Source organism: Triticum urartu, chromosome 6A (genome assembly GCF_056163025.1).
Source record: "Triticum urartu cultivar PI428250 chromosome 6A, HENAU_Tu73, whole genome shotgun sequence".
NCBI classification, from domain to species: domain Eukaryota; kingdom Viridiplantae; phylum Streptophyta; class Magnoliopsida; order Poales; family Poaceae; genus Triticum; species Triticum urartu.
In genome coordinates this window covers 34,514,656-34,528,587 of record NC_141878.1, presented here as the reverse complement: position 1 = coordinate 34,528,587, position 13,932 = coordinate 34,514,656, and the positions used below count along the sequence as shown (strand labels likewise).

The window sequence follows — 13,932 nt, the reverse complement described above, 5'->3', positions numbered from 1 at the left end:
GTTTGACTCTCGGCGAAGAGCCAAACATCCGGTGTATATGAAAATTCCAGTAGTGGTAGATAAACAAACACTGTATAAAGTGTATTTTTAAAGTATAGTAGAGACAGAGATAAGTCGTTTTTAATAGGCTAACTTTTTGTTTGAAAGTCAGGCTAACTATGGAACGAAGGCGGTAGGAGTTCGTATCTTTCATGTCCACATGGCGGCAAACCCCAACAAAAATAAGGAACATAAAGTATGCTGAAGAATTAGACTTTCCGATTGCATCTATTACCTATAATCACCGCCCGGTCGCGCAGGACCTGTCAAAAAAGAAGAAGAGAGAGAGACCAGACCAGCCCTACCCCAGAATCCCCGAAACAGAGATCTTCTCCGGCGGGTGGGGAAGCGATGGCTGCCGCCGGGCAACGCCACCGCATCCGGCCCTTCGTCGTGGTCTACGACTCGAAGGAGGGCTACTTTATCTACAGGCTGAATCTCAAGCACCTCTTCAACGGCGATGACGACGACGAATTCCCCCCACAGCCGCGTTGCTTTCCGCGCCCCGTGGCCCGCTTCCCGCGCACCGAGAACTACCAGAGCCTCGCCTTCGCCGCCTACGGCACCAACATCATCATCTCCGCCTCAAGTGAGCGCGGGACGATGTTCCACAACGTCGACTCCGAGACGGCCTCTTCCGGCCCGGACATGCACGGCGTCAAGTGCCGCCCCGTCCTGCTCCCAGTCGGAGACGACATGTTCATGTCCGGGCACACGTGGTGGCACGATGTCAGCGACCCAATTTCCACCAGTAGCAGCCCAAGCAGCAAGCCCATCAGCTCATGGGCTGGGCCTGGCTGGATGCCAATCGAAGGAGGACAGACTACAAGTATCCAGACCAAGCACAGCGAACAGCCATCCGGGCTTGGATCAGAAACGACAACGGCGGCCTCCTCTTCCCCTACCTCCTGTACCCTTCCTCCCTCCTTAATCTCTGTATCTGAGCTTAATCTTCCTATAATGGAGTAATTCGAGTGATTCGTGAGTGGGTTCCTAACATCCTGGCATCATAGCCTCCTTCCACCCTTCCGATTCCGATTCGCCACAAATTCTCCCGAGTTCGTCCAATTTTTGCTCAATTTTTTTTCTGAGTTCATCAATTTCTTCCACCACCATGCACCCGGAGCTGAAGGCCTACTTGGACGATTACCACGCACGGACCATGGCGCGCTACGATGCCGTGGACAAGCAGCACGCGCGGATGTTGAAGATCCTCACGGGCGTCTCGACCCCGCAGCCGGCTTGCCCCATGGGCACGATAGCCGATGGCGGCCTCACCGACGACACCAGAGCCCCGGCGGTCGTCCCCGACGTCTTCTCCACCATCACCAAGGCCCAGGAGGCCACCACGGTCGCCCATGATGCACCCTGGGTCTGCATCGAGATGGTGCCCGTCACCTGTTTGACGGAGTGCCTGACCCAGGTCGCCCCCATCGCCAGCGTCAACGAGGTCCACGACGCTGCCACAACTGCCCACCCGGAGCCCGTGGCTGACCTCATCCACCGGGTGGTCGCCTCCGAGATTTCCACCCCAGTGGCAACCACCACCGACGTCGACCTCAAGACCAGCGCACGGGAGCTGGGCGACTCGCCACTTCCCTCCATCCACACCTCCACCCAAGTTTTGAGCGAGGCGGACCACATCGTCGTTCTCCTTGTTCCCAGCAACTTGGTTGCACCAACGCCATCCAAGTGCTTGGCAGAATGCCCCGCCTATGTGGGCAACTGGGTGAAGCCTCTGACCGCCACCATCGACAGTACCGACAAGACACATGACACTGCCATCGTTGAGCGTCTGCGCCCGCCTTCCTTCGAACATCAACCATGGCCCCCGCCTGTACAAGTACAGTTCAATCACATGGGATCCCTCTTCAGGCCTAGCCCGTGGCCGTCGTTCCGACCTCATGTTCCCCGAGAGGGCCCTGGTAATGGAACCGATGCAGACAGTAGCGGTACAGATCCTGCGAAGACTGTTTTCTTGCATAATGCCTCGCTGAACCATGATGAGAAGGAAGATGCATCACGTACACATGGAATCATGTGTGCGCCATCTCAAGTATTTCCAACAGAACTTGGTCCAGTGCGTGTTTCTCAGGAGATTAATGCACTCAGCTCCTATGTTGAAGAAAAGGAACAAATTCAAGATGCTAGCACTAGTAGAAAACCGGCCTTTTGTCCCGGTTCATAAGGGCCTTTAGTCCCGGTTCCTAATACCCTCACCCTTTAGTCCCGGTTTAAACCAGAACCAGGACAGATGGGCCTCCACGTGGCCGCTGCCGGCAGCCCAGGCAGGGGGGCCTTTGGTCCCGGTTGATGACATAAACCGGGACCAAAAGGCTTCCACGCGTCAGCAGCTGGCTGGAGCTGAGGTTTTAGGGGTTATTTTTAGGTTGTTATTAGCTAGCTAATAGAAAGAAGTGTCATCTCTTATATCTTCATCCTTGGTTTACCTACGCTACTGCTATGTTCATTTCACCTGCAAATATATATATAATAACTCATGCATGCTCGCATCATACATCATCATATATAATAACAAGTCCTACTAGTTAATCAAGCATCATCATACAACTTCTACTCGTTATTAATAATAAGTCATACGATCATCATCCTCATAGTCATCGAACCCAACCCTACATAATTGTTCTTAGCACATGATCATCAGTATCAGGTAGGACCTAAACACACTTAAGGTAAAATAGCATAAAACAATATAGACCCTGACTCTCCATTATGAAGAATGGAGATCATCCTGTCTCCAATTATAGCGCCTCGCTTCCTTTTGTTTCCAAGAAGCTCCTTACAACTGTCCATACATTTTTTCCATCCTTTGATTGTCATGTCCCCACTTCTTTTAGAAATCCGGTATGGACAGTTGAGATTCGTAGGATGACCTGGATATATGTTCAAAACACGAAGGCTGCCGCCATTCTGATACATCAAATGAGGCACACAATCCTCTGGGATTCTCTGTTGAAAAACATAGTAATAACTTCGTAGTTAGCAATGATGTACTAGTTTTAGAAGTATGCAAAAAGATGCACGGATGTCGTAATAGTAAAAAATCTTACTAAGGTATCTCCATGGTAGTTACCGTAGTTCAACACGTGCACTAGTGGTACGTATTGACCATAATGTTGAGGAGTTCGATTGTAGATATTGTAATTCTCAAGATCATTACAAAATCCAACCAGATGAGTTTTCTCCTTGCAAGTTAACTCAGAGCCATCGGTGTAGTCTTCTGCACATTCTTTGATACTTCAAAATAAGCTGTCAATGGAAATAAACTGTCAACTATTTTGACATGAACAATATAAATTAATTAATAATTAACTATGTTTGAGAAACTCACATAGCGGTAGAACTGGTGGAGTATCAACAAGGACCCAAATGTCCATATTGCCTTGCTCGATTTCAGGATCACCAAGATCCATGGTGACAAGCATACCCTCATCAAAACCATACAATTTGCAAAATGCTTCCCAATTTTTGCAACCAAAATGGGTTACGCTCTCAGCATTATACAACTTTACTTCAAAATCCACATCATGATGGGTCCTTAGGTGAATTTTCTTCGTTTCAAAATTTTCATGGTCTTCAAAATCCATCCTCTCCAAGACATAGCGTCTTGCATGGCATGGGATAAACTATACTCGAATTGTAAAAGATGAAAATTACACGTTGAAATAGTTGAAGTCATGCTTAATTATGAAAAAAAAACACTTGTCGTCCTTGCGTACCGTTTCAACTTCGAAGGTCTCCTCGAGCTTAATGCTGAAGCGCCGACCATCGTCCAGGTGAGGCCTGTCACACTAACCTCGATCGTCGTGGCACCAGTCGCACTCCCCCGGGAGACTTTCGTCGTCCGATGATGACATTTCCTATACGCTCATAATTCAAAGACTAAATTAGATCATTATTATTCAACTAATCATATGCATATGCCTTGCATAGTGCTCTCCAATTTGAGCATTCAATAAGAGAAATCAAATCGCAAAATAAAGTAGTATTCAAATTAGGATTCCTTCAATTATAAGAAAAACTACATCATCTCCATGTGTCCGTACATCGAATATTATCACTAATACACGTCGAATACTATATATCATACATATCGCCAGTACAGCTAGAACCGTAGTGCCCGACGGGTATCGGCGCGGGCGGTGGACACCCAAAGGGAAGGAACCATCACAAGATCATAGCTCCAGTGAGATCCCTGAAGAACCTGCGAGGTATTCTCGAACCTGCCCTCCAACGCAACCATGTAGCGACGGACGTGCTCATCCTCCTCGCTGACACGGTGACGTACCACCTCCGCGGTGTCCGGAAGCCTCGGCACCGTCACTGACCCACGCGACCAACACCAAACAAGGATCGGGTCAACGACGGGCTGGCTCCTCACCAAGCTACGCCCCCCGGAAGGTAGCACCTCCCAGTACCACCCCGGCGGAGCCCAGTCCCGGACATGGCCCATCTGGTCAAGTAGGTGTCGTCCGCCGCCGACTCGACGACGAGGATGCGGGATAGGCATCGTCCACGTCGATGCGGGAATAATTGCTTTAACTAAAAAAATAAACTAGTTCTATTAATTTTCTTCCTAAAAATAAACTACTTCTATAGTAAAATAAACCAGTTTACCTAGTTCTAACTAATTCCATTAAACACTTTCTAAGTAGTACTAATTACTAAAAGTTATCGGGGAGGGGGGGTATGTCGACAATGACATACCCGATAACAAAAAATAAGAAGAGGAAGAAGAAGAAAAAAAGAGGAGAAGAAGAAAGGAAAAGGAGAAGAAAAAAAGAAAAAAAAGGAGAAGAAGAAGGAATAATAGGGGAGAAGAAGAAGAATTCTTCTTCTTTCCTTCTTCTTCTCCTCTTTCTTCTTCTTCTCCTCTATTCCTTCTTCTTCTCCTCTTTTTTTTCTTTTTTTTCATATTCTTATTTATTTCTCCTGTTATTTCTCTCCTCTTCTTCTTCTCCTTCTTCCTCTTCTTATTTTCCTTTTTTCTCTCCTTCTTTTTCTTCTAAATATGAACATATACATAAATGACTTTGATCATACATAATTTTCAGATTCCTACACAATATGAACAAAATTACAACAGAAAAAAATAATAAAAATTCTATGAACAAAATAAAAATTCTATGAACAAAATTACAACAAAAAAATCATAAAAATTCTATGAAAAAATTGACATATTATTTGCATATATATGAACACACAAACTTTTGCATATGCAACAATAATATCACCCAAAAAAATATGAACAGAAAAAAAATCTAACTTTTGCATCTAAACTATACATCTAAATTAAGTACAACTAAATTAACTATACATCTAAATTAACTATACATCCTAACTATACAACTAAATTAACTATACATTCTAAATTAGGAAATTACGCAAGCCGGGGCGACGATCGACGAGGAGGGGCACGACGTTGGCGGCGAGGAGGCAGGGGGGCACGGGGCGGCGACGACGACGGCGAGGCACGGGCGACGGCGACGGTGAGGGGCACGTCGTCGACGGTGAGGAGGCAGGGGGCACGGGGCGGCGACGGCGACGACGAGGCACGGGCGACGGCGACGGCGCGGTCGGGGGCGACGGCAGGGGCGGCGGACGGCCTCGGGGCAGCCTGGCGGCGTCGATGTGCTCGGCGTCGTCGGGGGCAACTGCGAGGGAAATGTGAAAATTTCTCAAGTCTTTGCTTATATAGCAAAGCCATTGGTACCGGTTCGTGGCACAAACCGGGACCAATGCACCCCTTTAGTCCCGGTTTGTGCCACGAATCGGGACCAAAGGCCACTTTTCGGCAGCCCAAAGGGCGGGAAGCGGCGGCCTTTAGTCCCGGTTGGTGCCACGAACCGGGACCAAAGGCGCCCTTTCATCCCGGTTGGTGCCACCAACCGGGACCAAAGGGCGTGTACTGGAACTGTCGCGGTGCGTTGGGATGTTTAGTCCCACCTCGCTAGCCGAGAGGAGCTCGGAGTGGTTTATAAGCCCTGCGGAGCCGACCACTTCGAGCTCCTCTCTACTGCAGGCTTACGGGCCTAAATCCACTCCCTGTGCCTGTGGGCCTACTGGGCCTACTGTGGGCCTGCATCCTGGCCCAACTAGCGGGTTTCTAGCCGTATGCAGGCTGTGGTGGCCCAGTATGCGGCATTTTTTAAAAAAAAAATCTAGTTTTTTGTTTTTTTTACTAACAGCAAAATACTTACTAGTTTTTCAGCTATTATTTTTGGTTTTAGGTAATAAAAATTATAAACTTTCTGTTAGTGTCATTAATTTTCCAATTTGAACAGAAAATACTTTGATAATTTTATTCTTTGTTGCTTTATTCATTTTATTTTTTTCTACTTATAACAAAATACTTATTGTTAATATAAGTATTTTTTTCCAGATTTTTTGTTTTGTTTTCTGCATTATTCATTTTTCCTTTGTTTTTTGCTTTATTTTTTAATTCTTTATGCTTTTAGTTTTTGAAAAATTATAAATTTTTTGTTAATGCCATTAGTTTTCAAATTTGAAAACACACTTTTTCTTTGTTTTCTTTGTTGCTTTATTGATTTCATTTTGTTTCTACTTATAACAAAATACTTATTGTTAATATAAGTATTTTTTTCCAGATTTTTTGTCGACGGCACAGTGGATCTTTCAATGAAAGCACTACAGTCGGTGTCAAGACCGGCACATCTCGAGTAGGGGGCCCCGAACTGTGCGTCTAGGATCGATGGTAACAGGAGACGAGGGGCACGATGTTTACCCGGGGGGGGGGGGGGGGATCTAGGGTTACATGGAGTCAGTTAAACCTCCCCATTTTTTATTTTAGGTCACAAAATTTGTTTATGAATAGTTAAAATTTGAATAGTTTAAATTTGAATTTTTTAAGATTTGTGTGAATCACTAGTTTATGAATAACTTTACTATTTATTTTTTCATTTCTACTTAGAACTAAATACTTATAGTTTTTTTAGTGATTTCTTTTTTCTTTTAGGTCACAAAAAATAAAAACTTCTCTGTTAGTGAACATAGATGCACTTATAGAGAAAATTAAACATAAATTCATAATTAATTTCTATTTATGAATTTAGGTCCAATTTCCTCTATAAGTGTATCTATTTTCACTTTGAGAGGAGCTCAACAACGCAGAGAGGGACGAGCTTATAAACAGGTGTGGGCGCCCTTCGGTTGGCGAGGTGGGACTAAACTCTGGGCCAAACCTTTAGTCCCGGTTCGTGGCATGAACCGCGACTAAAGAGGAGCCTTTGGTCCCGGTTCGTGGCATGAACCGGGACCAATAGTGGTGGCCCAGGAGCGAGGCCCATTGGTCCCGGTTCGTCCCACCAACCGGGACCAAAAGGTCCAGACGAACTGGGACCAATGGCCCACGTGACCCGGCCGGCCCCCTGGGCTCACGAACCGGGACCAATGCCCCCATTGGTCCCGGTTCTGGTCTGAACTGGGACTAATGGGCTGCCCCGGCCTGGACCGTTGGCCCCTTTTCTACTAGTGTAGCGCGATGGAGATGACTGCAGTACTTCATGCAGATTATGTTGAAGAGGATAAACTGACTGAGGATACTGGTTCAGGGGAAGTGAGAACAGTACAGAGCAAAGAAAAAGTTCATGCAAAAGATCAACCTGAAGATGATAGTCCAGTATCGTGTGAAGCTGGTCGTTCCGGTTGGGATTTGGCATTCCTCAAATTAATTGCTGATCACGCTATACAAATCAAATTCAAGGAGAGCATGTGCAGATCATGCCCATGGTCATCGATTGATTGCTTTCACGAAGGTGCGCAACTGAAGTACACAAGGTCGCAGCCAAAAATTACGTATGTGAGGGATCGTTTTTCTGCTGCTCTGAATTCTTTGAAAGAATACTTGAGGTGTTGCCAAAGTGTGCAGTTGAAACTACAGTGGTCATTATTTTCAAACAATTGCCAAGAAGTACAGTTATGGTCAGAGACACGGACAGTGGAATTTCAGTTTTGTGCTCATGGTCCTATTGATCCAAATTTCACGAGAGAAACCTGGTGGTGCTTGCCGAAAATTACTTATAAGATCAGTCATTTGGATCACCTATTCAGACCAAGACTGTGCCGGTCACTCAAATATGATTCAGTTGCAGGCTATCTCGAGGAGTCATCTTTCAGAAGTAAAAAGCATCAGGAGACACCTACAAAAAGCGATGCAATGCTGGTTATTTGATATCTCTGCAGGTTTCCATACGGTAGAGCTGGAGGAGATTTTTGGCCCCGGAACCTTTGTTTTTCATGCTAGGTGTCTGAGTTATTGGGATTGTAGTAACAGGAGACCGGTAGTCTCAGCAGCAGAACAACAAGGAAAATTGAGTTATCAGGGTCGACAGTCTGACGCATGCTATATCTTGCCGCTGAGGGACGGTGCTGAATATTCTGTCCATTATGATGCTTCTTTTGAAATCTATTCGAGGAAGTTTACTCTGGTGAGGAACCTGGAGAAGAGTGATTCAGATACTTCAGTTCTTAGTGCCTTTGCTCCAGTAGTACATAGCAGCGACCCTTGTTCTTCTCTGAATATTCTCTTACCTACCTAGTTTGATTCAGCCACAAGCCCGAAGTCATGTGAATATCTCCCTGGGAACTAGTACATGGTGGTTGTTCAAATGTTGGTTCATTCCGTTGGGCAGCTTATTGCCATAGTTCACAAGGGGAGAATCCAATATCATGCATGGAAGAGCAATGAATCCATTCGCAGTTGTTGCATATGTTGTTGCGTCTCATTGGTGGGAAGTAGGATCCTTCTGATGAAGTTAGAACTACTTATCATGCAACCAGGAGAGCATGTACACTACAAGAACATGCACTTTTCTCCATTCTGTTTAGAGCAGCCGCTGAAAACTGTTACAACCCCGAAAAAGCAGTCTACTGTTTGCCCTACTGAATCACTGTGGCCCAGCTAATTATTATATGAGGAAGATGGTCAGCAATACGACAATGAGCACTATCAGCTGGTGAGCGAAGTCATGTCAGATACTGTAGTTATTCCACAGTTTATTTTTTACTTTGCATGGCTGTCACTCTACTGATTTCTGCAATCCCAGTTGGCTCCTTCCATCAGCTCCAGCCCTAAAAAAGCTACAACTACTTGGGTATACAAGTTTGATTTGCTCTGGCTTTATTCAACGAGTTCCCTGTGGTTATGATTCTTCTACCGCTGCTTGCACCCTCTACTTCGATGATCCGTCCCTGGATGCCTTCATTACATTCGCAGGAGCTGCTTCTTCTGTTGTGTGGTCTACAAAATGTATGCACCTCGTCATTGAAGGATCAGATGAGCCTTTACCATGTTTTCTGCCCAAGCCCCCGTGGAGTCATCATGCTTTCTGTTATGCCGTTAATTGGCTCGTGATTGTTGCCGGATTATCACCTTGTAATGCCCAGTTTGACTCAAAGGAAGCAATGACGTGGGCATGTAACATTGAACAGCCCTGGGACCCAGGCGGCAACAGTTTATCAGTGTGGATTCCTCACTCACTGGAAGGAACTGGTCGCTATCAAGCAATGTTGAGTGGTGACCAGAATTCCGAACGGTCCTCGGTGGCATCGGCTTGGGGTCAAGCCGAATCTCAAGGGGTAGGGGATGTCAGCGACCCAATTTCCACCAGTAGCAGCCCAAGCAGCAAGCCCATCAGCTCATGGGCTGGGCCTGGCTGGATGCCAATCGAAGGAGGACAGACTACAAGTATCCAGACCAAGCACAGCGAACAGCCATCCGGGCTTGGATCAGAAACGACAACGGCGGCCTCCTCTTCCCCTACCTCCTGTACCCTTCCTCCCTCCTTAATCTCTGTATCTGAGCTTAATCTTCCTATAATGGAGTAATTCGAGTGATTCGTGAGTGGGTTCCTAACATCCTGGCATCATAGCCTCCTTCCACCCTTCCGATTCCGATTCGCCACAAATTCTCCCGAGTTCGTCCAATTTTTGCTCAATTTTTTTTCTGAGTTCATCAATTTCTTCCACCACCATGCACCCGGAGCTGAAGGCCTACTTGGACGATTACCACGCACGGACCATGGCGCGCTATGATGCCGTGGACAAGCAGCACGCGCGGATGTTGAAGATCCTCACGGGCGTCTCGACCCCGCAGCCGGCTTGCCCCATGGGCACGATAGCCGATGGCGGCCTCACCGACGACACCAGAGCCCCGGCGGTCGTCCCCGACGTCTTCTCCACCATCACCAAGGCCCAGGAGGCCACCACGGTCGCCCATGATGCACCCTGGGTCTGCATCGAGATGGTGCCCGTCACCTGTTTGACGGAGTGCCTGACCCAGGTCGCCCCCATCGCCAGCGTCAACGAGGTCCACGACGCTGCCACAACTGCCCACCCGGAGCCCGTGGCTGACCTCATCCACCGGGTGGTCGCCTCCGAGATTTCCACCCCAGTGGCAACCACCACCGACGTCGACCTCAAGACCAGCGCACGGGAGCTGGGCGACTCGCCACTTCCCTCCATCCACACCTCCACCCAAGTTTTGAGCGAGGCGGACCACATCGTCGTTCTCCTTGTTCCCAGCAACTTGGTTGCACCAACGCCATCCAAGTGCTTGGCAGAATGCCCCGCCTATGTGGGCAACTGGGTGAAGCCTCTGACCGCCACCATCGACAGTACCGACAAGACACATGACACTGCCATCGTTGAGCGTCTGCGCCCGCCTTCCTTCGAACATCAACCATGGCCCCCGCCTGTACAAGTACAGTTCAATCACATGGGATCCCTCTTCAGGCCTAGCCCGTGGCCGTCGTTCCGACCTCATGTTCCCCGAGAGGGCCCTGGTAATGGAACCGATGCAGACAGTAGCGGTACAGATCCTGCGAAGACTGTTTTCTTGCATAATGCCTCGCTGAACCATGATGAGAAGGAAGATGCATCACGTACACATGGAATCATGTGTGCGCCATCTCAAGTATTTCCAACAGAACTTGGTCCAGTGCGTGTTTCTTAGGAGATTAATGCACTCAGCTCCTATGTTGAAGAAAAGGAACAAATTCAAGATGCTAGCACTAGTAGAAAACCGGCCTTTTGTCCCGGTTCATAAGGGCCTTTAGTCCCGGTTCCTAATACCCTCACCCTTTAGTCCCGGTTTAAACCAGAACCAGGACAGATGGGCCTCCACGTGGCCGCTGCCGGCAGCCCAGGCAGGGGGGCCTTTGGTCCCGGTTGATGACATAAACCGGGACCAAAAGGCTTCCACGCGTCAGCAGCTGGCTGGAGCTGAGGTTTTAGGGGTTATTTTTAGGTTGTTATTAGCTAGCTAATAGAAAGAAGTGTCATCTCTTATATCTTCATCCTTGGTTTACCTACGCTACTGCTATGTTCATTTCACCTGCAAATATATATATAATAACTCATGCATGCTCGCATCATACATCATCATATATAATAACAAGTCCTACTAGTTAATCAAGCATCATCATACAACTTCTACTCGTTATTAATAATAAGTCATACGATCATCATCCTCATAGTCATCGAACCCAACCCTACATAATTGTTCTTAGCACATGATCATCAGTATCAGGTAGGACCTAAACACACTTAAGGTAAAATAGCATAAAACAATATAGACCCTGACTCTCCATTATGAAGAATGGAGATCATCCTGTCTCCAATTATAGCGCCTCGCTTCCTTTTGTTTCCAAGAAGCTCCTTACAACTGTCCATACATTTTTTCCATCCTTTGATTGTCATGTCCCCACTTCTTTTAGAAATCCGGTATGGACAGTTGAGATTCGTAGGATGACCTGGATATATGTTCAAAACACGAAGGCTGCCGCCATTCTGATACATCAAATGAGGCACACAATCCTCTGGGATTCTCTGTTGAAAAACATAGTAATAACTTCGTAGTTAGCAATGATGTACTAGTTTTAGAAGTATGCAAAAAGATGCACGGATGTCGTAATAGTAAAAAATCTTACTAAGGTATCTCCATGGTAGTTACCGTAGTTCAACACGTGCACTAGTGGTACGTATTGACCATAATGTTGAGGAGTTCGATTGTAGATATTGTAATTCTCAAGATCATTACAAAATCCAACCAGATGAGTTTTCTCCTTGCAAGTTAACTCAGAGCCATCGGTGTAGTCTTCTGCACATTCTTTGATACTTCAAAATAAGCTGTCAATGGAAATAAGCTGTCAACTATTTTGACATGAACAATATAAATTAATTAATAATTAACTATGTTTGAGAAACTCACATAGCGGTAGAACTGGTGGAGTATCAACAAGGACCCAAATGTCCATATTGCCTTGCTCGATTTCAGGATCACCAAGATCCATGGTGACAAGCATACCCTCATCAAAACCATACAATTTGCAAAATGCTTCCCAATTTTTGCAACCAAAATGGGTTACGCTCTCAGCATTATACAACTTTACTTCAAAATCCACATCATGATGGGTCCTTAGGTGAATTTTCTTCGTTTCAAAATTTTCATGGTCTTCAAAATCCATCCTCTCCAAGACATAGCGTCTTGCATGGCATGGGATAAACTATACTCGAATTGTAAAAGATGAAAATTACACGTTGAAATAGTTGAAGTCATGCTTAATTATGAAAAAAAAACACTTGTCGTCCTTGCGTACCGTTTCAACTTCGAAGGTCTCCTCGAGCTTAATGCTGAAGCGCCGACCATCGTCCAGGTGAGGCCTGTCACACTAACCTCGATCGTCGTGGCACCAGTCGCACTCCCCCGGGAGACTTTCGTCGTCCGATGATGACATTTCCTATACGCTCATAATTCAAAGACTAAATTAGATCATTATTATTCAACTAATCATATGCATATGCCTTGCATAGTGCTCTCCAATTTGAGCATTCAATAAGAGAAATCAAATCGCAAAATAAAGTAGTATTCAAATTAGGATTCCTTCAATTATAAGAAAAACTACATCATCTCCATGTGTCCGTACATCGAATATTATCACTAATACACGTCGAATACTATATATCATACATATCGCCAGTACAGCTAGAACCGTAGTGCCCGACGGGTATCGGCGCGGGCGGTGGACACCCAAAGGGAAGGAACCATCACAAGATCATAGCTCCAGTGAGATCCCTGAAGAACCTGCGAGGTATTCTCGAACCTGCCCTCCAACGCAACCATGTAGCGACGGACGTGCTCATCCTCCTCGCTGACACGGTGACGTACCACCTCCGCGGTGTCCGGAAGCCTCGGCACCGTCACTGACCCACGCGACCAACACCAAACAAGGATCGGGTCAACGACGGGCTGGCTCCTCACCAAGCTACGCCCCCCGGAAGGTAGCACCTCCCAGTACCACCCCGGCGGAGCCCAGTCCCGGACATGGCCCATCTGGTCAAGTAGGTGTCGTCCGCCGCCGACTCGACGACGAGGATGCGGGATAGGCATCGTCCACGTCGATGCGGGAATAATTGCTTTAACTAAAAAAATAAACTAGTTCTATTAATTTTCTTCCTAAAAATAAACTACTTCTATAGTAAAATAAACCAGTTTACCTAGTTCTAACTAATTCCATTAAACACTTTCTAAGTAGTACTAATTACTAAAAGTTATCGGGGAGGGGGGGTATGTCGACAATGACATACCCGATAACAAAAAATAAGAAGAGGAAGAAGAAGAAAAAAAGAGGAGAAGAAGAAAGGAAAAGGAGAAGAAAAAAAGAAAAAAAAAAGAGAAGAAGAAGGAATAATAGGGGAGAAGAAGAAGAATTCTTCTTCTTTCCTTCTTCTTCTCCTCTTTCTTCTTCTTCTCCTCTATTCCTTCTTCTTCTCCTCTTTTTTTTCTTTTTTTTTCATATTCTTATTTATTTCTCCTGTTATTTCTCTCCTCTTCTTCTTCTCCTTCTTCCTCTT

General features: G+C 46.2%; 2 protein-coding genes across 2 annotated transcripts; both read left to right on the top strand.

The window, feature by feature from the left end:
- Positions 1-1,153: 1,153 nt before the first annotated feature.
- LOC147963581 (uncharacterized) lies at positions 1,154-2,142 on the top strand. The gene is made up of 2 exons (XM_087529627.1): positions 1,154-1,991; positions 2,135-2,142. The coding sequence occupies exons 1-2, from the start codon at positions 1,154-1,156 to the stop codon at positions 2,140-2,142; spliced, it is 846 nt and encodes a 281-aa protein (XP_087385753.1).
- Positions 2,143-10,051: 7,909 nt separating this feature from the next.
- LOC147963580 (uncharacterized) lies at positions 10,052-11,032 on the top strand. The gene has a single exon (XM_087529626.1). The coding sequence runs from the start codon at positions 10,052-10,054 to the stop codon at positions 11,030-11,032; it is 981 nt and encodes a 326-aa protein (XP_087385752.1).
- The last annotated feature ends 2,900 nt before the right edge of the window (positions 11,033-13,932 follow it).

Excerpts from the sequence above, each read along its gene's own strand:
- LOC147963581 (XM_087529627.1), top strand. The coding sequence starts at position 1,154 with ATGCACCCGGAGCTGAAGGCCTACTTGGACGATTACCACGCACGGACC.
- LOC147963580 (XM_087529626.1), top strand. The coding sequence starts at position 10,052 with ATGCACCCGGAGCTGAAGGCCTACTTGGACGATTACCACGCACGGACC.